At 52.1% G+C, this 23,526-nt stretch overlaps 1 protein-coding gene and 1 non-coding gene across 3 annotated transcripts in view; both read right to left on the reverse strand.

The window, feature by feature from the left end:
- Positions 1 to 11,932, reverse strand: part of LOC138824278 (EH domain-containing protein 1) — a 28,348-nt gene extending 16,416 nt beyond the window's left edge. The window contains exons 1-3 of one of the 2 annotated variants that reach the window (XM_070018049.1): positions 11,856 to 11,932; positions 10,311 to 10,737; positions 6,291 to 6,388 (exon numbers count right to left, since the gene is read on the reverse strand). In XM_070018049.1, coding sequence (XP_069874150.1) covers positions 6,291 to 6,388; positions 10,311 to 10,714 — 502 coding nt within the window. In that variant the 5' untranslated portion in view covers positions 10,715 to 10,737; positions 11,856 to 11,932. Of the gene's footprint in view, positions 1 to 6,290; positions 6,389 to 10,310; positions 10,856 to 11,855 lie in introns of those variants that run through there. The other variant, XM_070018050.1, reaches the window with a different exon arrangement.
- An 8,888-nt stretch (positions 11,933 to 20,820) lies between these two features.
- Trnaa-ggc (transfer RNA alanine (anticodon GGC)) lies at positions 20,821 to 20,892 on the reverse strand. Its single transcript has one exon. It is a non-coding gene; the product is annotated as a tRNA-Ala (tRNA).
- Between the last annotated feature and the right edge of the window lie 2,634 nt (positions 20,893 to 23,526).

A 23,526-nucleotide genomic window follows, 5' to 3' on the forward strand; every position in this document is an offset into this window, starting at 1 on the left:
AAGAATGTGTATGGGACAGTGGGGTAGTGGAGGGGTGGCTGGGAGGGGGGAGAGAGGGCTGAAGAGCTGAGAGTGAAGGAAGGGTGGGTGGGGTTGGAGGCTTTAGGGAGGCTGGCTGCCTAAACGGATACCCCAGCTGAAGTGAAGCTGACCTGAGCCAAGTCTGGGAAATCCTGAGGTCCAGAGTCTTGAGTGGGTAAATTCCAACACCTGTTAGCAACAATCTAATCTTTTTTTTTTTTTTTTATACTAGTCCTGGGGCTTGAACTCAGAGCCTGGGCACTGTCCCTGAGCTTTCTTTTTTTTTTTCCTTCAAGGCTAGTGCTCTACCATTTGAGCCATGGCTCCACTTTTGGCTTTTTGATGGTTAACTGGAGGTAAGAGTCTCATGGACTTTCCTGACCAGGCTGTTTGAATCGTGATCCTCAGATCTCAGCCTCCTGAGTAAACAAGATTATAGGCATGAGCCACTGGCGCCTGGCTCAGAGGATCTGTCATTCTCCTTTCAGTGATGAAAACAACTCCCTGACCGCTCAGCTCCTCTAGGAGCAACCCAGGACTTGACTTTTCTGGGATTATCTGTGCTGCAGATACTCTCAATCCAAGAAGGACACAGCACTGGGCCTCAGCGAAGCTTGGGGCCACCCCTACAGTACTCTATGGCCTGCAGAGCACTTCATGAAACTGGCCCGGAAGACATCAGTAGTGGTGGGTGGACGAGGAGCTGGCTAGAAGATGGAAGGGCCACCCAGAGCACAACCCCATTTGCCAGGCTTCAGACCTGGTGAAGGCATGGAGAGGAGTCGCAGCCTCCCGCCTATCTAACTACGGGAATCAGGACAGCTCAGGCAGAGCCTATGGACCAAAAAGTAGGCAGAAAGCCCAGTACCAGCCAGCTCAGGCTGGATGGCTCTGGGGACACTTTCTAGTTGGAGGCTGGAACGTGGACAAGGATGAGATACCACTATTGCTATTCAAAGCCCCAGTCCAAGCCGGGTGCCGGTGGCAAATGCCTGTAATCCTAACTACTCAGGAGGCTGAGATCTGAGGATCACAATTCAAAGCCAGCCCGGGCAGGAAAGTCCGTGAGACTCTTGTCTCCAATAAACCACTAGAAAGCCAGAAGTGGTGCTGTGGCTCAAGCAGTAGAGCACTCACCTTGAGCTGAAGAGCTCAGGGACAGCGCCCAAGCCCAGAGTTCAAGCCCCAGTCCACTTCTGGGCAGGGAGTCTGAGCTTGGCTGGTGGCTAGCATTTCAGGAGGCCCAGGCCTGCACAGGAACAACTCTGCAGGGTGCAAGGCCCATCTGGCCCCATCTGGGACCCCGCCCAGAGTCTGTGTCATCAGAGCTCATCATCAAATGTTCCTAGACCTGCTTCCTCATCTCAAGGGCAGTGGCTTCCTGACAGGCACAGCTGTGGGACACAAGTGGGGTGCATGGACCGGGCCATGTGTGCAGGAAGGCGGGCACAGAGCCAGCCCGGTCTCCACCTTCTCATCCCAGCAGAAGCCACCCTCCTGCTGTGTATACACATTTTTTTGTTATCGTCTTCCGTCTGATTTGGGGGCGTGTGTTCGCACGTGCACATGCTGATACTTGGGGCTTGAACTCAGGGCTTAGGTGCTATCCCTTAGGTTTTTCACTGAAGGATGGCACTCTACCACTTGAGCCACAGCTCCATTTCCAGCTTTTTGGTGATTAATTGTAGGAGCTAATTCTTACAGACTTTCTTGCCTAAGTTGGCTTCAAACCACAATTCTCAGATCTAGCCTCCTAGGTAGCTGGGATTTCAGGTGACAGCCACCAGTGTCTGGCCTTGTGTATACAACCTTTGTGGGGTAAAGTAAGGCAGAAAAGTTACAGCGTGGCTCACAAGTCACACAGTGACCCTGTGGGAAGTGCACTGATCTTGCCAAGTATACTTCCTGTCACTGTCCGCAGGGAAGACCCTGCTCCCAGGACCAAGGGATTACACAGGTGTCCACAACCTGGAGGCCAAGGGCAGCGGCCTGGCCGGCCCCAGCTGCCCTTTGAAATGCCCTTTATCAGTCACACGGGCAGCACTCAGGAATGAACATGAATGCTGTCTCCACAGCCACCTTTCTCTGCTGACAAGGGAGAATGTTATCTTGAAGGCCACTCAGAAAAGTAGCACAACAGGCAAGAACAGGCTGGGCACCAGGGGCTTATGCCTGTAATTCTAGCTACTCAGGAGGCTGAATTTGGAGGATTGAAGATCAAAGGCCAACCTTAGCAGAAAAGTCTGTGAGACTCATCTCCAATAAACTACCAAGGAGCCTGAAGTGGAACTCAAGTGACAGAGCACCAGCCTCGAACAAAAAAAAGCTTAGGGACAGTGGCCAGGCCCTGAGTTCAAGCCTGGGGACCAGCACCAAAAACACCACCACCACCACCACCACCACAAACAGGCCAGACCAGGGAGAGATCCTGAAAGGGCCACTTTTCTGCCCTGAAGCAATTCTCAGGGGTCCTGACAGCCTGGCCAGTCTCCTGATGACTCCATCCCCCAGGCCCACCTTAGCTTTATCTTTCCAAAAGGTATTTCCTATGCATAGGAGGGACCGAGGGAAAGGGAAAGAAGTTGGGAGGGGCCACAGACTCGGGATGGAAGCCAATGTACTTAGCAACATTAATGCTCCAGCCACCTTGGCCCTTTCCAGGGAGGGGGCACTGACAGTAGCAATGCGTGTAGCACACCAGACGCATGCTCCCTGGCTGGCGTATCTTTCTGAGAGGGAAACACCTGCTCGTCAAGCTGCCAGTGGTGGGAGCCCGGAACACACTGCCCTGTTCTGACTTCCTCTGCACACAGTGGCATGGAGGCTCCGGGTGACTGGCTGGTGGGTGGGGCCTGAGGAAAAGCCCACTCCTTCCACACCAGCACCTCCAAGAGGTGGGAAGTGACCAAAAAGCACCCCACACCAAATCCCAACTTGGTAACATCTAATAAGACATAAAGCAGGACTTCTGAGGCTATGGAAGGAAAGGGATGGACTAGGAAAACTGGGTTTGCTCACCATTTTCCAGCTAAAGTCTTCCGCCCACACAGGGGATGTGGCCAAGGTGCCTCTGTGGCTACAGGGACTCACAAGAGACCCCACTAGGTACAGCTGGGGGTCTCCTGTGGGCTTGCAGCTCATGTGTATTTACATAGGCTCCCTGAGGGCTGGCTGGCCTGGGACTCCAGTGTCTCTGCCAGCCCCGATGGAAGGCATGGTTGGAGCAGAAAGTGCGGCTCAAGGGTAGAGGGCTTGTCTAATACTCACAGCCCCGGTGCCAAAACAAAAGCAAAGAAATAGAAGAAAAACCACACTGCAAAGTTTCTTAAGCATCAGTTAGATACCTGTCCAAGACGAGTATGTACACTGCCATGGACTCTCCCATCAAGAAAAGAAGTAGAGCCGGGCACTGGTGGCTCATGCCTGTAATCCTAGCTACTCAAGAGGTTGGGTTCTAGGAACTGAGGTTCAATGCCATCCCAGCAGAAAAGTCAGACTCTTATCTCCAATTAACCTCCAGAAAATTGAAAGAGGGGGCTGGGAAGGTGGCTCAGTGATAGAGCGCTTGCCTTGCATGCACCTGGGTTCGATTCCTCAGCACCACATAAGCAGAAAAAGTCTGAAGTGGCGCTGTGACTCAAGGGGTAGAGAGCTAGCCTTGAGCTGAAGAGCTGAGGGACAGTGGCCCAGGCCCAGAGTTCAAGACCCACGACCGACAAAAAAACAACAACAACTAACAAACAAAGAAAATCCAAAGAGGAGCTGTGGCTCAAAGTGGTAGAGTGCTAGCTTTGAGCAAGGAACAGGGCCCAGGCCCTGAGTTCAAGCCCCCTGACCAACAACTGGAGACTCCAGTGCATGAAGACAAACAGTCCAAGCTGCTTGGTCTGCTAAGCTCTGAGGACACAGGCTGAAGAGTCAAAGAGTGGAGCAAAGCATCAGCCACTAGAGCCAGTAAACTTCACCACATTGAGCTTCTTTTTAGTTTTTTGGCAGTATTGGGATTTGAACGCAGGGCCTTGTACTTGATAGGCAGGTGCACTTCCACTTGAACCACACACCCCATTCCTTTTTGCTTTGGTTATTTTTCAGATAGGGTCTCTTACTTTTTGCCCAAGCTGGCCTCAAACCTTTTACCTGTGTCTCCCACACAGATGGGATTACAGATGTACCCTACCACAGCCAGGTTATTTACTGAGATGGGGGTGGGGTGTCTAACTTTTGGCCAGGATGGCTTCAAACTGTAATCCCAATCTCTGTCTCCTGAGTAGCTGGGATTGCAGGTATGTCCCACCATGCCTAGCCAGGGCTCCTTTTCATGAGACTTGAGTCAGAACACCAAACCCTTTACCTCCAGTATCTTCACCCAGGCTGGGCAGGCCCCACTAGCAGAGGCATTTTGGCAAGATAAGCCTCCACCAGTGAGCTAGGGTCCCTTATCAGAGGCGGCTAGAGCCTCTGGTCAGCCAACAAAGGTCCAGATACCTCAGGCCTGAGGCAGGTATGAACTCCCTAAGTGGATCTTTCACAGTACTTATCCTTTTCTGGCCTTTGCTCTGGCAAGTGAGGCAGCTTTGGCTTATCAGGTATTTTCTTAAAACCAGGGTGGAATAATAGTAACAGTTAAAAAAAAAAAAGAAAAGAAAAGAAAGAAAGAAAGAAATCAGGCCCAGACTCTGGAATGAATCCCCCAGCCTGCTCCCTTGGCTCCCATAAATACCACTGAGAGCTCTCTACCCAGCTCACAGGCAGCCTACTTCAGGTGTTGATACAAGGGCCCCCAAGCTGCTGGCCCCAACAAGAAGATCCCACCCCCAACCCCACCCCCATAGCGGACAGGCCATAGGGCAAGGGCCAGGAGACACCCAAGCTAATGATCAACAAACTGGTCCTTAGGCCCTCCGTAAATATGCTCCAGCTCCTGCCAAAGTCACTGGCAGGGATTGAGGCAGAAACTGACTCAGGCCAGGCTCATCCTGAACTGCTTCAGGCCAGGCTCATCCTGAACTACATCTTAAAGTAGCTCAGTGTGACAAGCAGGTCTGGGCCTCTCCTAGCCTCTGGGATCGGCTGGGGACTTAACTGCTCTTGAGAATGTGGGGTTGGAGGCGTGGCTCAGTTGGTAGAATGCTAGTCAATGAGCAAAAGCATCAAGTACGGAGTTCAAATGCCATCTCTGACCAAGAAAGAAAAAAGAATGTGTTGTCTCTGTATTGATGGAAATGAAGGTCCGGTTTGTAAAAACAAAAATACGGCAAAACCTGGATGGGAGTCATCACAACTGGACTGGACTCAGGCACTAATGCTCAGCAGGAAACTTCCTGTCCCAGCTCAGCCCCCAGGGCCTCCAGCGAGGCCGCTGACCAGCAGGAGCTAAGCAAATGTAAGCAAATTTCCAAGCCCTAGCGGCTTGCACAGCTCTGCCAGTTTCTCCTTTTGCTAGGCTGCTCGTACTATCTCTGAGCTCATTAAGAACTTATGTGGCTCTGGGAGGCAAAGATTTTAGGTGCAAAGAGCCACAGGAGGCCAAAGACGCTTTCAAGTCAGTGATGGCAGGGGCACATAGGCAAAAGTACTGGACAATACCCTGTCATCTCACTGCATGGCCCAGGGGTCCATATGGCCCTGTTCCAAGCATGCCCACCCCCCCCAAAAAAAAAGCAGCACCCACACAGAAGGGACTGTGATTTTGCCTTCCTTGGTCATCAGAGCACAAGGAGAAAAAAATAGCTTAGGCCAGCACCCATAACGGAAGTGACAGAAGTACTGGGACTTGAACTCAGGACCTTCCACTTGCTAAGTAGGTGCTCTACTGCTTGAATCATTCTGCTAGTCTCTTTTAGCACTGTTATTTCAGATAGGGTCTAGCATTATGGCCAGACCAGCCTGGACTTCAATCCTCCTGTTTGTGCTTCTCTTTGTCAATGGAATGACAAGTGTACACCACTGCACCCAACCATTGTAGCCTGGGATTGTGTGCCCTGTAGCTTGGGATAACAAGGGGTGCATTACCACACCCAACTTTGGGTTGAGTTGAAGTCTTTCTAACTTTTTGTCTAGGCTGGCTCTGTGTGTGTGTGTGTGTGTCTGTGTGTGTGTGCGCGCGCGCGCACGCGCACATGTGTGTGCGTGCACACGCACACGTGTGTGTTTAAAGCCCAGGGCTGGAAGAAACCTCCAAGGCAGCTTCCAGTCTAATCATCGACAGTACATGCAGTGGTCTGACAACACTAGACACCTAGGCTGCCCTGAGGTCAGAGCTTGTTTACCTCTGCTGATGCGCTGCTTCTCTCCAGACAGGATGCCGGGGGTGTCGATGATGCTGATGCTGTCCAGGACTGGGTTGGGCAGCTGGGCACACATGAACCTGCAGGACAGCAAAGGCAGAGGAGAGCCGTCAGGAGCGTTGACCCAACTTCCAGATGCCACAAGGAGAGCTCCTGGGCCTCCTGTTTCTACCCAGGCTTCCTTCCCAGAAGCAAGGGACTAGGGTCTCTCATCATCTCACTTTCTAGGGGTAGCTCTCTCTTTTCTCTCTCTCTCTCTCTCGCTCTCTTTTGCTGGAACCCAGGGCCTCACACATGCTTGGCAAGCATCTGACACTGAGCTGCCGCCCATCTGCTCTGGGAATGCAGCCCGCAGGCCCTGACCGCCCCCCACTTCCCTCACATGCACTGTCCCCCTAGAGCTCAAGAGGTCAGCTTCCAAGTTGCTGACTTGTTGGTGAAAGCAGAGCAAGCCTGGGTGACCGTTCAGTTCCGAAGGGAAGCAGAAGTGGGACACAGGGGCCTGGCAATTTCACATTAAAATTTCCAACCACTTGGCTGGCTTCCCGCACCCCACCGAGGCAGCCACTTCCCGGCTGCCTGGGGAAAGTGACAACCAGGGGGACTGCGCTGTCTCACTAGAGGTGGGGAAGGAAATATGGACACACCATTCGCCAAGTGGTAAAGCCAATCCAGGAAAAGCCAGGCCACGGGAGAGAGAGGCGACCTCTGGAGAAAGGATCGGCCATGCCTGCCCCCATGCAGAGCTCAGAGCAGCCCAGGGGGCTGGCTCTTTACTGAAGAACGCAGAAAAGCCTCCTTGAACACCCTCTCTGAGAAAGGTATTGTGAGCAAAGGAAAAGAGAACCCCATTGTCTGTAGGACATGGTGTCAAACTGCCCTTTCAGCTGTGGGGGTGGGGTAGAGGAACTAGGGTTCCTCAGTGTCTCCTAGGGCCCCATCCTCCAAGTGACTGGAGGCCCACAGGCTGTAAGGATGGCCGGCCAGGGCCAGAGGCCCTGACTCCAAGTGTAACAGAGCAAAACAGCTGAGCCATGGGTGAAAAACCTGGGACTTCATCATCATTAGGCCAACACAGAGCATGGAGTGTTCTAAGTCACTTCATGCCACGTAGGGCTTCCTCACTGAAGAGAGGATGACAAGATAGAAGTAAAAGAGGAAGCCGGGTGCCGATGGCTCCTAGCTACTAAGGAGGCTGAGATCTGAGGATCACAGTTCAAAGCCAACCATGGCAGAAAAGTCCCCGTGAGACTCATCTCCAATTAACCATTCAAAAAAATCAGAAGTGGGGCTGGGAAGGTGGCTCAGTGGTAGAGTGCTTGCCTTGCATGCATGAGGCCCTGGGTTCGATTCCCCAGCACCACATAAGCAAAAAGAAAAAAAGCCGGAAGTGGCGCTGTGGCTCAAGTGGTAGAGCACTAGCCTTGAGCTGAAGAGCTGAGGGACAGCGCCCAGGCCCAGAGTTCAAGCCCTACAACTGACACAACACAAAAAAGAAATGAGAAGTGGCACAGTGACTCTAGTGGTAAAGCATTAGCCTTGAGCACAAAGAGTATCAGGGGCAACACCCAGGCCCTGACTTCAAACCTCACAACTGACACACACACACACACACACAAAAGTAAGTAAAAGAGAGGACACAGAATGGACTCTGGAAAGTAACATGCAGAAATATGTCCAGCAAAGAATCCTACCCAGTGTGTGAGCATCTGCCCAGCACAGCACAGGGAGTGGACAGAAAAGCCAGAAGGGCAGGTGGCAAAGAAGCTGCCCACCCCAACAAAGATGCAGATTCTATCTCACTACAGGCGGGCCGTCCAGTCCAGGTTATGTAATGAGTGTTGATCCAGCACTTGCAGGACTTTGATTGTACCCTGCCTCCATCTGCTCCATCTGATCCTATCTCAGAGCAAGCCACTCAGGAAAAGGAGGCTGGAGCGTCAAGTTCATGACTCAATGGGTCCCTTGAAGAAAACCAGGAGCGTCTGTTTCAGCCAGAGAAAAGCCCCCTTTGTTATGCCCTCCCTGGTGGGCAGTATCCCTGTTCCATACATCCTGTCACAACTCAGGCCCCCAGCTGACAGGAGGATGGCCTTCAGTGCTCAGGGACCCTGTGGAGAGGGGGCAGAGGTGAGAAGGGAATGTAAGTGATGTCAGCAAAGCGTTTGTGCCTGACCCACCACTCCCCAGATGTTCTTTTTAAGGCAGCAGCAGCAGCCGTAGGTGCACAAAGGCCAGGGAGACTCACTGCCTTTAATGTAATGGGTAATCCTGACAAATCAGCCAGGCCCTCTGCCCCTCTGCCTCCTGAACTGATAAGAGCTCTTGAGATGGTGTCTAAAATCCAGTTCTGAAGCTCTAGGTGTCCAAAGACAGGAAATGGAGTCACGTACCCATTTTCGCTTCCAAAAAAGGCCTGTCCTCACAATCCAGTGAACACGCAAGGATAGAGGTGGTGAGTACAACGTCCCTTCTGTCAACCCCCAAGTTCTGGATGGAACAGAGACCTAATGAGGACACTTCCAGTTACAGGCACCCAACTTCCTTCAAGACCCATGGCTGTTGGAGGCAATGGACTAGCCACAGGTGCACTGAAACTAAGGGCCAGCCCTTCAAGAGTCTTAGTCCAAAGGGCTTTAGTCAATCCCTGGCCTGGCATGCAACTAACATCAGCATAAAAACATAAAACAGAAGGCCAGGCTGAGGTGCCTGGAAGGGACAAAGAGACACATTAAAGGTCAGCTCTGTGGGGGGAGGCAGCTTGGTCTCGGCTGGGATGTGGGACAAGCTGGCCCGCCCCGTGTGCTGGACAGTGTCTGGGAAGGAATGTGATGTAGAGGGTGGAGACCTGGAAAGCAGGATTCAGATTCTTTCTTAGGCTCTTCCCTGACTCACGCTGCAGACTTTGAAAGGCATGCAGAGTTACTCCTTGAAAGAGGGAGAGAGAGGGCAGGGTCTGAGAAGTCCAGAGTGGGCCTCCGTGGGCCTCCTCCTGGGGTGGAGGCAGGATGCCTGGAGTTCCTTTGGAGAATAGTGAGCCTGGGCGGTACAAGTCCCTAGAGAGGCCACTGCGTTTCATTCATAGTTTCATGAGACTCTGATCCATCATTACTCACACTTTAAAGAGGCAGGCCTCACCCTGTAACTGGGGAAACTGAGAGCCAAATGAGGTAAGAAATCTTCTCTCACTCTTCCAAGAAAGGAGGATCTATATCTCAAATTTCTTATCAGGGTTCTGGGTAATACCACCTCCTGAAGGCCTTGGAGGCGGCCCTGACCCATTAGTAGTTGTCTTTGAGGATAGTGTTCAGACCCCATCTGCCTCCTAGGAGCTGTCCCGAAAGTGAGCGATCCTAACTGTTCCTCCTACACATAACCACAGCTCAGCTCCCCGGGAGAGTGTAAAGCACACACACACACACACACACACACACACACACACACACACACACACACACACACCCAAAGCCAACAGCCAGCACACACACATACACACACACACACACACACACACACACACACACACACACACACACACACACACACACACACACACACACACACAGCCAAAAGTCTCGCGGGTTTCGCGGGACACTTGAGAAACAGACCCGATGAAATCTGTGAGTCCGGTCTGGGGAAGGAGATGGACACCAAGAAAGGGAGACACAGCACGGCTCATCTTCCCAAGGACTGTGCGGGAAGTGGGGCCGGGGTCTGCGGGGGGCTTTGGGAGTTAAACTGAAGATTCTGGTGGTGACAGAAGTCAGAGGAGTGGGAGATGCGGCGCCCCCGGCCCCCGGGGGGGGGTGGACGGGTTTTCCGCGGGACTGATCGCGGTCCCTGGGAGTGGTCGCGCAGGGTCTGGCCGGGGCCCCGAGACAAAGGACGGAGGGGGCGACGATGGCCGCGGGAGGGGAGAGGCGGGCCCCGCTCGGAGCGGGAGGTCCCGGCCCCGGCCCGCCGCACGCCCCCGCCCCGCGCCCCGGGGTGAGCGGTGGGTACCTGTTGAGGAAGGCGTTGCCGAAGGCGTTGAGCTTACGGAAGGGGCGCCGCGGGTCCACGACGAGCGCGTTGCCCGGCACCACGCCCTCGGTGGGGCCGTGCATGACCGCGATGAAGGAGTCAGTGGTGGGCTCGGGCCCGATGCGCATCCCCGGGAAGTCCTGCTCGATCAGGTGCCGGATGAAGGTGGTCTTGCCCGTGCTGTACTGGCCCACGAGCAGCACCATGGGCTTGTTGTCGAAGTCGGCGTCCTCCAGCGCGGGCGAGTGGAACTCGTGGAAGCGGTAGTGCTCCTCCAGGGGCAGCAGCTTCTGCGCGTACAGCTGCCGCAGCCCCTCGGCCACCGTCTGGAAGAGCTCCGGCTCCTTCTTGCGGCGGGCATCCTTGCTGACCCAGCTGAACATGCTGCCGGAGACGGGGCGGGCGGCTGCGGGACACGACCGGCGGCTGAGGGGAGGCTGAGGGCGCTCGGCCGAGGAGGGGCCGGCCGGCCGGCGGAGGGCGGCGACGGCGACGGCGGCGGCGGGGCAGGGGGCGGGGAACGGCCCGCACTGCGCAGGCGCGGGGCTCGCGGACACGCGCTCGGCCAAGTGGCGCGCGAGCGTCCGGGAGCGCCCTTTATAGGGCCCACCCGGCGTTGCGCGCCGCCGCCGCCGCCGCCGCCCCCGCCCCCGCCCCCAGGCCAGCCAAAGGAGGAGGGAGGTGTCCCTCCTAGCCCCGCCCCCAGCGGCGTGCCACGTCCTCCCTCCTTCTCCAGACTTCCATTGGCTGATTTCAAATCTCGCGAGCCCATGGCTGGGCTGCCGTGGCAACCGCACCTGTTTAGACCCGCCCTCGCGGGACGGATTGCGGAAGTGCTGGTTGTGCGCGCTGCGGAGTCCGGGCGCGGGGAGACCCGGGTGGGTCCCCTACACCCAGCCGGAGGGCTCCAGATAGCACCCCAACGTACCGATGCGCGCCCCGACCGCGGCGCTTCCTGCTACTGCCCTCCTCCTCCTCCTGAGCCCCCAGAAGCATCGGAGGGTCTGGGAACCCTGCGCCGCCCTCCCCTCGCCCCTGCCCCGACCCTCCCCTTCACACTCTCCCGTATTTCAACTGCTCTGGGCACGGAGACCGGGAGAGGCGGTAGGGGAAGCCGAGGGAGTGGGGGATCCAAGGGTGGAGGCTGATCAAGAAGAGAAATACTAGGTAGACCCCAGGAAGTGATGGATCCGAAAGGCCTGGCGCCCCCCAAGCCGGCCGGGCTGCGAAGCGGAGCAGGACAGAGCCATGGAGAACACAGATGACGTGACCTTTTGGGGGGAAAGGCAAGGTGCCCTCTGCCCAAAGAGGCTGCAACTGTGGCGGGGTAATAAAAGAGGAAGTTGAGGCCTTCAAGGCCACTCGAGTTTTGAGGAACTGAAATCGGAAATTCCCTGTGTGGGGCAACAATGAAATCTTGTGGGAACTTAGGGGAAATTAAGAAGCCCAACTATTTCCGCTTTCCTGTCCGAGGCACTACCAGTTACCATCCTTTTGTTCTGACCTATGCACCAACCTCCTTACCAATTCCTGGCTGTTCTATGGGATCATGGCCCCACCATCATCCCCTGCCAACTCTAGACCCTCTTGTCTGTCCAGGCTGGTGAGAATCTTCAGGGGATGATGTCAGAACTTAGGGGATTGTGATGGTTAGGTAACCAGTGTGAGATGGGGGTGGGGTGGAGGTAGAGACATTTGAGGTGAACCTGAGGAAGCCAGGCCTGGTGGCCCATATCTGTAGTCCCAGCTACAGCGAGTCTGAAGTGAGAGGATCACTTGAGTCCAGGAGTTTGAGACCATCCTGGGCATCATAGTGAGATTGCATCTCAAGAACTAAAAACCGACTGGGAAAGTGGCTCAGTGGTAGAGTGCTTGCCTTACATGCATGAGGCCCACCTAAACAGAAAAAGCCAGAAGTGTTGCTGTAGCTCAAGTGAGTAGAGTGCTAGCCTTGAGCTGAACAGCTGAGGGACAGCACCCAGGCTCAGAGTTCAAGTCCCAATGACCTACAAAAAAAAAAAAAAAAAAAAAGAATGGATGGATGGATAGACAGACAGACAGACAGACAGACAGATAGATAGAACTAAAAACAGTGAAAGCATTCATTTATGAGCCTGAGGTATAGTTCAGTTCAAGTATGTAGTTTAGTTCTAGAATGCCTAGCATACTTGTGCTTGAGGCCTTAGTTTCAATGCCCAGCACCACAAGAAAACAAAATTAAATTTGAACTTGGGAATGTGAAAGCCTTCTGTCCGGTTTTCTGCCTCTGGAGAGATATGGAAACCTGAAGGGCTGAGCACCTGTGTCAGGAAAGAAAGCAAGCTGATGGCCAAGAGCACAGAAGCAGAACAAGCCATGTGTACATTGGTGAGACCTTGAGCGGGGAAGATGGGAGGTTTTGGGGTCACCTTTGGTATGATGGGCCCCTAACAGAGAACGGGCTTAATGAATTACTCCAATCCACCCAAGGTCCCAAGTCCCTCCCTAGTTTACTGCTGCTTTCCTATAGGATTTCATTAGTATTCTTTTCATCAATCATAATAAAACACAGAAGCCATAGATGACTTTTTTTTGGGGGGGGGAGAGGATGATTGATGCATTCAAAAGAGTATATTGATACTCCTGAGCAGAGGCCATGTGCCAACTTGGTGACCAGAGGCCTGGGGCTAAGCCCTGTCCAGACTTCCTCAGTCTGCTTTAGAAGCCAAGTAATTTGCCTCCTACACAGTGTGGCTGAGGGTCCACCCCGGACATGTCATTTCTAGGCTGGTCCAGAGAAAGGCTTGAGGCAGAAGATGCTAAATAAGCTGGTTGTTCAGTCATCTGAATAGGAAGCTGTCTCCAGTAACATTCACCCTGACGGGCCATGGTTTTCGGTTTTCACATCTCCCCAGAGCCCTGGATACTGGGAAAACCCAGCCCCAACAAATTGAAAACAAAATGTTCCGGGGTTATTTATAAATGAAAGCCCGACCCTGTCTGTCGTGGACGTCCACTCAACTTTTTCCAAGCAGCTCAAAGCACTGAAGAAGGGATCGCCCGCCCTCCTTGTAGGGAGATCTAAAGGGCCCGGAATTACTTGCCCCAATTCCTCAGTTTGGTGTCTTAATTTTCTCTTATAATGTCCTAATTTTCTTTCCTTTGGCTTATTTTTTTTTTTGAATAGATTACTTTCTTTTTGGTGGGAAAGTTTTTTGTGTATTTTTATGTGAATGAACCATTTCACTTTTGGTTTCTCTGCTGTTTTACTTTCTGCTTCTTTGCCTATGCAGATGAATATGATTCCAATCGTCTCAGAATCTGTGCCCATCCCCCGCTCCCAGCCATTTTGATTTTGTTTTCTTCAATTTGCAAACACACCTGCAAACGAAGACCCGAGATTACCCTGTGCCTGCAGAAGTGTCTTTTCTCATAGGCCTCTGGCTTAGTCCCTTAAGGCCTGGGCTAAGGAAGTGTCACAGTGTCCCTAAAGACAACTTCAAAAAAAAAAAAAGAGCAAGAAAAAAAGAGGGAGTTTTTTTTCTCCAAATATGGCAAAAGAATTGGGCTGGGAAAAGTGGAAAACACATAGGTTTCTTCCTGGGCTAAGCAGTGATTCCTTCTTTCCACTGAGGAAGTGTGCATACAAATGCAGACTTTTGTTTATGAAGTCAAACGATTTGACAGCAGATCACTGTTGCCAAAGCAAGGTAAAGAACCCGAGAGGTCTGTTCCCGGCGTACTGGGGTCTCCAACACTGGCCCCAGTCCCAGTTGCTTTCAAATACCGATGAGAACAAGCCTGAGGCCCCAGGCTTTTCAGTAACTCGCTGAAGAAAACCAGGCTGAATGGGAAGCTGAGATTTCAGGAATCTCAACACTGCCTTTTTCTGGCTCTGGCCTTCTAGCTGTGAGGTCAGGCAGGTGGAAAAGCGGAGCAGAGCTTCAGAGCCTCTTTGTGAGGCACAGGCTGGGGGAGAGGGGGCTGTGCCCTCAGCTCACCAGCTCTCTGGCTCCTTTGTTTGCACTCCCAGCACCAGGCGTGTACCAAGGCACACAAGAGTACCAGGAATGTTGTACGTGCGTGCATGCAACCCCAGCACGTTACAGAGCAGAGACCCACACGTTCAATGGCCAGCTTGTAAACACTCATCACAGCCCTTAGAGCCTGGGGTCCTGCCATGCAGGGGCTGCTAAGGCGGGGGATGTAGTGAGTGCAGGCACTGTAGTGTGGATCGCCCCAAACTTAACTCTCCCTCCACCTTTGAGCTTTAGGTCTTTGCTTGGCCAGATGGTCTATGGGAACCCCACAGGGAGTGCTTTGTTAAATGGCACATGAGTAGTAGTCCATCTTTAACAGGGATAACATCTTAGGGCCCTTGGCAAGGCCCTAATGAAGCACACAGAGGCAGCTGCCTGAGTAGTCAACAAGTCGTGTGAACAGTTCACGGGAGAGGGCGCGGTGGCCTCCCCTGCCTTCCCTACGTCCCTCCAGGCACATAGCAGAGCTGGGAGCAGCCCTAGGATATTTTGTGGAACAGGAGAATGAATCACCAGGTACTCGTGGCTCATGCCTATAATCCTAGTCACTTGCAAGGCTGAAAGCTGAGGACTGCAGTTCAAAGCCAGCCCAAACAGGAAAAGTCACAGAGACATTTTTCTTGCTTATCCTGGGGCTCGAACTCAAGGCCTGGGTGCTGTCCCTGAGCCTCTTTGTGCTCAAGGCTAGCGCTCTACCACTTCCTGCTTTTTCTGAATAGTTTTTTTTTTTTTTTTTTTTTTTTTTTGTGGTCCATTGTGGGGCTTGACCTCTGGGCCTGGGCGCTGTCCCCGAGCTCTTTACCTCAAGGCGAGTGCTCTACCACTTGTGCCACAGCGCAAGTACCAGTTTTCTGGTGGTGCTTGCCTCTCATGCAGGAGGCCCTGGGTTTGATTCCTCAGCACCACATAAGCAGAAAAAGCAGGAAGTGATGTCGTGGCTCAAGTGGTAGAGTGCTAGCCTTGAGCTGAAGAGCCAAGGAACAGTGCCCAGGCGCAGAGTTCAGGCCCCACGACTGAAAAAAAAAAAATCCTTTAGGAGTTGGGGGGGAGGGCTGTCACAGCGGCCAGCTAGCAAGGAAATGGGGATCCCCAAAACAGCCACTGGCAGCAGCAAGGCGAAGCTTGGAAGCAGAGAACCCCAGAGCTTCCAGGCACACACCCAGCCTGGCTGATACCGAGAGACATGTCAGCCCCAGTCCCAGCAGAGAAGAGTCATGCTCTACCTGATGTGTATGTGCATGTGCACATGTGCGTGCATGTGCTCGGGCCAGGGCTGGGTCTTGAACACATGATCTTACATGCTCACTTAGCTGTTTTGCTTAATTTGAGTCACAGCTCCACTTGTGGCTTTTTGCTGGTTAAATGGAGATAAGAGCCTCTCTGATTTGTCTGCCTGGGCTGGCTTCTGAGCCATGATCCTCAGTTCTCAGCCTTCTGAGCAGCTAAGATTACAGCTGTGAGCCACTGCTGCCTGACCACAGGCGGAGAGCTCCCACTGGGGTTGTTTTAAACTAAAGCAGTTGTGGCAATTTGTTGTATAGCAATAGAAGATGACCACCGCTGCCAATAGGTTTGTCTTTTTCTCCTCCTCCTCCTCCTCTTCTTCTTCTTCTTCGTCGTCGTCGTCTTCTGTCAGTCATGGGGCTTGAACTCTGGGCCTGGATGCTGCCCCTTTGCTCTTCAGCTCAAGGCGAGCGCTCTACCACTTGAGCCACAGCATCACTTCCAGTTTTCTGGTGGTTCATTGGAGTCTCAAGGACTTTCCTGCCCAGGCTGGCTTTGAACCGTGATCCTCAGATCTCAGTCTCCTGAGTAGCTAGGATGACAGGCGTGAGCCACACAGGGCCTAGACTTGTCTTCTTGTCAGCCCAGAAGTCACTTGATGGGCAACAGGTGGCAGCCACTCTCGTGGGGCTGGGGCAGAACGTGGAAGGAAATGAAGTGGACTGTGGAGTAGCAGTAATGGCAAAAGTCTTGTGAAGTGTCCACAGTGTGACCCGGCTTGACACGTGTGGGCCTGTGTGCACACAGGCACGGGTGTAGTTTCTCAAATGCAAGTGATTTAGGGCCTCGGGACATCCGTTCATGTCTGGAGACGTTCTTGGTGATAAGTCGCAAGTGGGGGAACGCTCCTGGCATCCAGGTGTAGAAGCCAGGGAGTGTCAGCATGCCACGAGGGACAGGCGGCCTCCCAGGAGAGAGGAGAGCCCACCCCAGAGTCACTGGACCGAAGCTGAGAGCTCCCCCATGCGCACGTGTGCGCATGCGCACGCTCACACGGCAATACTGTTGAGAAGAAGCAGTATAGCATGAGGCCCAAGCACAGCAGTCCAGAGCGGACTGTTATGGTGAAGTCTGTGTGATTCTTAGCAAGTTGCTCAATGTCTCTGACACTAGCTCTAAACTGAGAGATGACAGAGAAGCCTTTGTTAAAGTTTTACACAGCACAGCAAAGCCAGACTCCATTGTAAGCTGTCCCTTCATTGTAAGAGCTGGCCAGAGGGTTTTATTATTTTTGTTGTTTGTTTTGTTTTTGTGCTGGTACTGGGCTTGAACTCAGAGCCCTGTGCTCTTGCTTAACTTTTTTTGCTCAAGGCTATCATTCTACCACTCACAGACTTTTCTACCCTTAGGCTGGCGTCCAATAAAGATTCTCAGAACTCAACCCCCTGAGTAGCGAGGATCGTAGGCATGAGTCACTGGTGCCCAGCTCATGTTTCTTTTATTTTTAATTGGGAAAAGAGAGAAAAACAAGATGAGAAATATCATAAGTTTGGTCCCCAGCACTACATTTATTAGATAGATAAAATCAAATCAGTGGCTCACACCTGTAATTCTAGCTACTCAGGAGGCTGAGATGTGAGGATCGTGCTAACAAGCCAGTGTAGGCAGGAAAACCCGTGAGACTCTCATCTCCAATTAATTACCAAAAAAGCTGGAAATGGAGCTGTGTCTCAAGTGGTAGAGCAACAGCCTTGAGGAAAAAGCTCAGGCACAGCGCCCAGGACCTGAATTCAAGCCTCAGACCAAAACAACAGTGCTGAGAATGTGGCTCAGTGGTAGAGTGCTTGCCGAGCATGCATGAAGCCCTGGGTTCAATTCCTTAGTACCACATTAAACAGAAAAAGCCAGAAGCAGCACTGTGGCTCAAGTGGTAGAGTGCTAGTCTTGAGCCAAAGAAGCTCAGGAACAATGCTCAGGAGGCCCTGAGTTCAAGCCCCAGGACTGGTAAAAAGAAAATGAGAAGCACAGAAGAGACCTGACAAGGAAAACAGCGTGGCTTCGGATGACAGAGGCCGCAGTGATGTTGGAAATGAGCTTCATGCTCAAGACCAGCGTTGCGTCACTGTCACAGGCCTGTGTTTGGTAACTTTTGGGGTTGTGTAAGGATGTCATTTTTCTTAGATGCATTTTGAAATATTTAAGGGTGAAAGGTCATGAAGGGTCATGTAACTCAGTGTGTATGACAGAGAGAGCAAGGGAGAGATGAAACTAATATTGTGGCAAATTCATTAACTCGATGAATCAGAGGAAAGGGTAGATGGGTAAGTAGACATTTCTTACAACATTTTGGAAAGTTTCACAATTGTCAAAAAGGAAAACACAGCCTGGTGCTGGTAGCTCACACCTGTCAGCTGCTCAGGAGGCTGAAATCTGAAGATCATGGTTTGAAGCCAACCTGGGCAGGAAAGTCCATGAGACTTTTATCTCCAATTAATCATCAAAAAGCTAGAGCTGTGGCTCAAAGCGGTAGAGTGCCAACCTTGAGCAAAAATAGCTTGGAACCGGGCACTGGTGGCTCACGCCTATAGTCCGAGCTACTCAGGAGGATCTGAGGATAATGGTTCAAAGCCAGCCTAGGCAGGAAAGTCTATGAAACCCTTATCTTCAATTAACCACCAGAGTCAGAAGTGGCACCAGCACTATGGTTCAAAGTGGTAAGAGTGCTAGCCTTGAGCAAAAGAGCTCAGGGACAGTGCCTAGGCCCTGTGTTCAAGCCCCATGACTGACAAAAAAAATAAATAAATAACACCACCAAAAAACAAAAAAGGCTGTATGGAGTCAGGTATTCCTCTCCTTAGGCACCACAGGCCTGGGTCCAGTGCTGTGTCCATGGGCCCTGGGATCCACCTACTACGCACAACAGAACTGTGTCCTCCCCAGGGGGTAGGGTGCAAAATTCATTTATAGTAAAAAGGAAAAAATGAATTACATCATAATTATTTTTTATTTTTACCAGTCCTGGGGCTTGAACTGAGGGCCTGGGCTCTGTCCCTGAGCTTCTGTGCTCAAGGCTAGCACTCTACCACTTGAGCCACAGCACCACTTCCGGCTTTTTCTGTGTATGTGGTACTGAGGAATCGACGAACCCAGGGCTTCATGCATGCGAGGCAAGCACTCTACCACTAAGCCACATTCCCAGCCCCATAATTTTTTTTTTTTAATTAAATTCAGCTGGGCGCTGATGGCTCACACCTGTAATCCTAGCTACTCAGGAGGTAGAGATCTGAGGATCGCAGTTCAAAGCCAGCCCAGGCAGGAAAGTCTCTGAGAATCTGATCTCCAATGAACCACCAGAAAATTGGAAGTGGTGCTGTGGCTCAAGTGGTAGAGTGCTCACCTTGAGCTGAAGAGCATAGGGACAGCGCCCAGGTTCAGAGTTCAAGCCCCACAACTAACAAAACACCCAAAACCAAAACCAAAAAACAAAATTCATCTAGCAGTGGAGGAAAGGGAAAGAACTGCTTTCTGGCACTGGACTCAGCAGTGCCACCCACTGTACAAAAACAAGAATACCACTGATCGGAGCAAACCATGTCAAGGAAGCGCCATGAAGGTCAGCAGGACACAGCCCTGTAGTCAGCAGGCATGGTCTTTTGCGTGGTAGTTATGCAAGGACTTATGGTATGCATAAGTGAATATACGTGTGTGTGTGCACGCGTGCACCCATGCGTGCGTGCTGATCCTAAGGCTTGAATTCAGGACCTAGGTGTTATCTTAGATATTCTACTCAAACCTGGTGTTCTACCACATTAGCTTGCTAGTTAATTGGAGATAAGAATCTCATGGAGCTGGTGGCTTACGCCTGTAATCTTAGACACTCAGGAGGCTGAGATCTGGCAGTTCAAAGCCAGTCCAGGCAGAAGACTCATCTCCAATTAACTACCAGAAAACTAGAAGTGGTGCTCAAGTGGTAGAGCAATAGCCTTGAGCTGAAGAGCTCAGGGACAGCATCCAGGTCCAGAGTTCAAGCCCCACGACTGGCAAAAAAAGAAAAAGAAAAAAAAGTCTCATGGATTTTTCTGCTCTGGCTGGCTATTTTTTCTTTTGTCCATCATGGGGCTTGCACTCTGGGCCTAGACACTGTTCCTCAGTTCTTCAGCTCAAGGCTAGTGCTCTACCATTTGGAGCCACAGTGCCGCTTCTGGTTTTCTGTTGGTTAATTGGATATAAGTGTCTCATGGATTTTCTTGCCCGGGATAGCTTTGAACTGCAATCCTCAGATCTCAGCTTCCTGAGTAGCTAGGATTGCAGGCGTGAGCCACCAGCGCCTGGCTTTTTAGATAATGTCATCCTTTTCTTTGCTCTCTCCCATTTTTTCCCTCTCATCCCCACCCACGAGTTGTAGAATGCATTTTCTACATAGTGTCTAGTGAGTACTACTGCTGCCTTTGTTCACCCTTTGTCCCTCCATTTCTGTGCCACCCCCTTACCCTCCCAAAGACAGATAAATGAAAAACAGACAAAAAAAAAAAAAACAGCAACAAAGAAAAACGTTCTTGTTTCCATTTCTTGGAGTTCATTTCAATAAATATTATTTTATATGATCAGATGCACATAGGCATTGCACCTTTGTGATCCTCTCCTAAGAATATCCTCCTCTTGTCTCACCGTGTGTGAATGTCTGGCTGGCTTTGAACTACTGTCCTCAGACCTTGGCCTCCTGAGAGCAATGAATCATTGCAGCTACTGAGCCAGCTGCTCGTGCCTGGCACATTTATGTTTTATGCACATGACAGCAGGACGAGTCTCACATGCCCCAGATGCCTTCTCAGTGGAGGACAGCAGCCCTGTCCAGGAGGATTGGGAAGCTGAGACTGCAGAGCCCCAGGGAGGCCTGGGCTCATTCTGCAGCCGCAGAGCCCTGCCCAGCTCAGGAGCAGTACCGAGAGCACCCCCTGGTGGCCACTGTGGAAGTGAGGCTTGCAAAAGAGCAAGCTGCCCATCAGTGCCCTCTGTCTCCTTGCTGCATCTTCATGCTCCTTGCCTATTCCTTCACTTCACTGCAGCAAAACAAGGATTCACTTCTCTTTCTTGAGTGAGACCTCTTTCTTGATCCCCTCCTTCCTTTCTTTTCTTTTTTTGCTGGCCATGGGGTCTGAACTCTGGGTCTGGGCGCTGTCCCTCAGCTCTTCAGCTCAAGGCTAGCGCTCTACCACTTGAGCCACAGCCCCACTTCCGGCTTTTTCTGTTTATGTGGTGCTGGGAATCGAACCCAGGGCCTCATGCTTGCCAGGCATGCACTCTACCACTGAGCTACCTTCCCAGCCCCTCCCCTCCTTCCTCTACAGGCCCTTTTTCTACAGTGGGGACGGGAATTATTTGCACATACTCTCTTTTGTTGGCCTTGCTGTTTCGCATGGGTGGTGGTGATGGTGGCGGCCAGACAACAGCTGGCATCCACCAAAGGCTGGAGGCCGACTCCCAGCACTGCGTTCCCCTCCCCCCGTGTCTGATGCCCAGCACAGGTGTCTCCATCCACACAGGTGGTCAGTCCTTCGGTGTGCATTTGTTGAGTGCCTCCTTCATGCCAGTCTCTCGGGTACAAAGTCAGTGACTGCCACTCTCAGACAGGTTGCTGCTGATGGGACATGATGAGGGTGCTAACTGGCCGCGGAGCATCACGGGAGTCTGTGTAGAGGATATCTCTGGGACTCAGGCAGGACCTTTGCGCAGGTTTTGATGGGGTTCTGAGAGAGGATGGGGAAGACCCAGGTGAGGGAAGATGTGCCCGGGCCCTGGGTCTGCGGTGAAAACAATCACCACCACCACAAATAAGCAGAGTCAAGGCCCAAGGCCAGAGGGAGGGGGACTGCCTCCCTCCCAAGTAGAGACATGGTGGTCTAGAGCTGCCATGGGCTTTTGTGAGCTCAGGAGAGGCAGGTGGAGGAATCTTATCGGTCCAATCTGCCACCCCCTGGTACCCTAAGTCAGTACTCAGGGCCCCAGGCTGCACAGACCCATGCAAGTCAGTGCCCAGGGGTCCACTAGCCAGAGGATCTTGAACACCTATTGTGTTGGTTGGTGAGAAGCAGGCCAGGAGGATGAGTAAGTGGTGGACTTTGCTCCGGAGGAGTTGGAGACCAGTGCAAGGATAAGATAAGCACCCAGCATGCCGTAAGTGGAGATAAGGGCGTGGGAGAGGCCACTCCTGCTGAGTCCTGGCAGTGGGGGATGAGCTGGGCCTAGCAGGGGTGGCTGGAGTCCCAGGGATTCAGAGGGAAAGGAGTGAGAGACTCCAGAGTTCAAGGGTCAGGTGTTTGTTGCTACATCAGTTCTCAGAGGGAGAAGGCCCAGCTGGCTCGGTGACACATTGATGCTTGTCCCCTTGGAGTCTGCGTCCACCCTCCCACAGGCTCACAAGTTACCTGGCAAGGTAATGTATATGAATGCCCAGCACATAGAAAGAGCTCAGTTACTAATTCTTGTTAAACCATTTGGTGTGTGTGTGTGTGTGTGTGTGTGTGTGTGTGCGCGCACACGTGCGCGTGCGTGTGCGTGCGCATGCTGGTCATGGATTTGAATTCAGGGCCTGAGGGCTGTCCCTGAGCTTTTTGCCCAAGGCTAGTGGCTCTACCACTTCAGCCATAACTCCACTTTCAGATTTTTTGGGGGTAGTTAATTGGAGATGAGTCTCTTGGACATTTCCTATCCTAACTGGCTTCAAACCGAGCTCCTCAGATCTTAGCCTCTTCAGCAGCTAGGATTACAGTTGTAAGGCACCAGCACCTGACTTAACCATTAGATTTTATTCTTAGATCTATGCTTCATCTGTTTGCTGGTTAACTAGAGATGAGTATCATGGAATTTTTTGTGAGGGTTGGCTTCAAATGGTGATCTTCAGATCTCAGCTAGAATTACAGGCATGAACCACCAGTGTTCTGCTAAAATTTTATGTTAGCAGCAGAAATATTTGTTTATTTATTTATTTATTTATTGCTGGTTCTGGGGCTTGAACTCAGGGTCTGGGGACTGTCCCTGAGCCTCTTTGTGCTCAAGGCTAGTGCTCTTACCATTTGAACCACAGTACCACTTTTAGCCTTTTCTGAATAGTTTATTGGAGATAAGAGTCTCATGGACTTTCTTTTTCTTTTTCCGGTCGGTCGTGGGGCTTGAACTCGGCTTGGGTACTGTTCTTGCACTCTTCAGCTCAAGGTGAGCGCTCTACCACTTGAGCCGCAGGACCACTTCTGGTTTTCTAGTGGTTTTTATTGGAGATAAGAGTCTCATGGACTTTCCTGCCCAAGCTGGCTTTGAACCTTGATCCTCAGATCTCAGCCTTATTAGTAGCTAGGATGACAGGCGTGAGCCACCGGCACCCAGCAAGCAGCAAAACCTTGATTTTTCTTTCCAAATAGAAATTCTCCCAGAGTCCCATTATATATATATAGAGAGAGGGTAGGATTGCAGCTGTCACAGGAGAACGGGGGGGGGGAGGGCAGGCAGTCCTGTCCACCAGGCTGCTACCACCACCGCCACCACTACCATCACCAACATCAGATAAGGCCCCTGGCCTGTTTAAAACCAGGGAGTCCGGGCTGTGCCTTAGGGAAGTGAGAATGCCAGAGAGAAGACAGTGAGCAAGTTGGGGGTGGGGGGACTGGCTGGTGATTTCTGTCCTCCCTCCAGGTGTCTCCCTCCAGGCCCTGGTGAACACCCACTAATACTTCTTTGGGGTGTAAGATGTAGGCTTGGGAGCACTCCTTGTGCACATACTTGGGCTCCCAGGTCTGGGGGCTGAGCTCTCTGTGGTGCAGAGAAAGGCCCACAACCCCCTGCTTGGTGAGTGGAGTGCGGTACTTAGGATCAAGTGCTTCAAGAAGGGTTATTCCTCGCTTGGTAGAATGCTTCCTTAGCATGTACAAGGTCCTGGGGTTCCATCCCTTGTAGCAGGA

The sequence above is a fragment of the Dipodomys merriami genome, unplaced genomic scaffold (genome assembly GCF_024711535.1).
Source record: "Dipodomys merriami isolate MVZ:Mamm:240054 unplaced genomic scaffold, mDipMer1.0.p SCAF_128, whole genome shotgun sequence".
Classification (NCBI taxonomy): Eukaryota; Metazoa; Chordata; class Mammalia; order Rodentia; family Heteromyidae; genus Dipodomys; species Dipodomys merriami.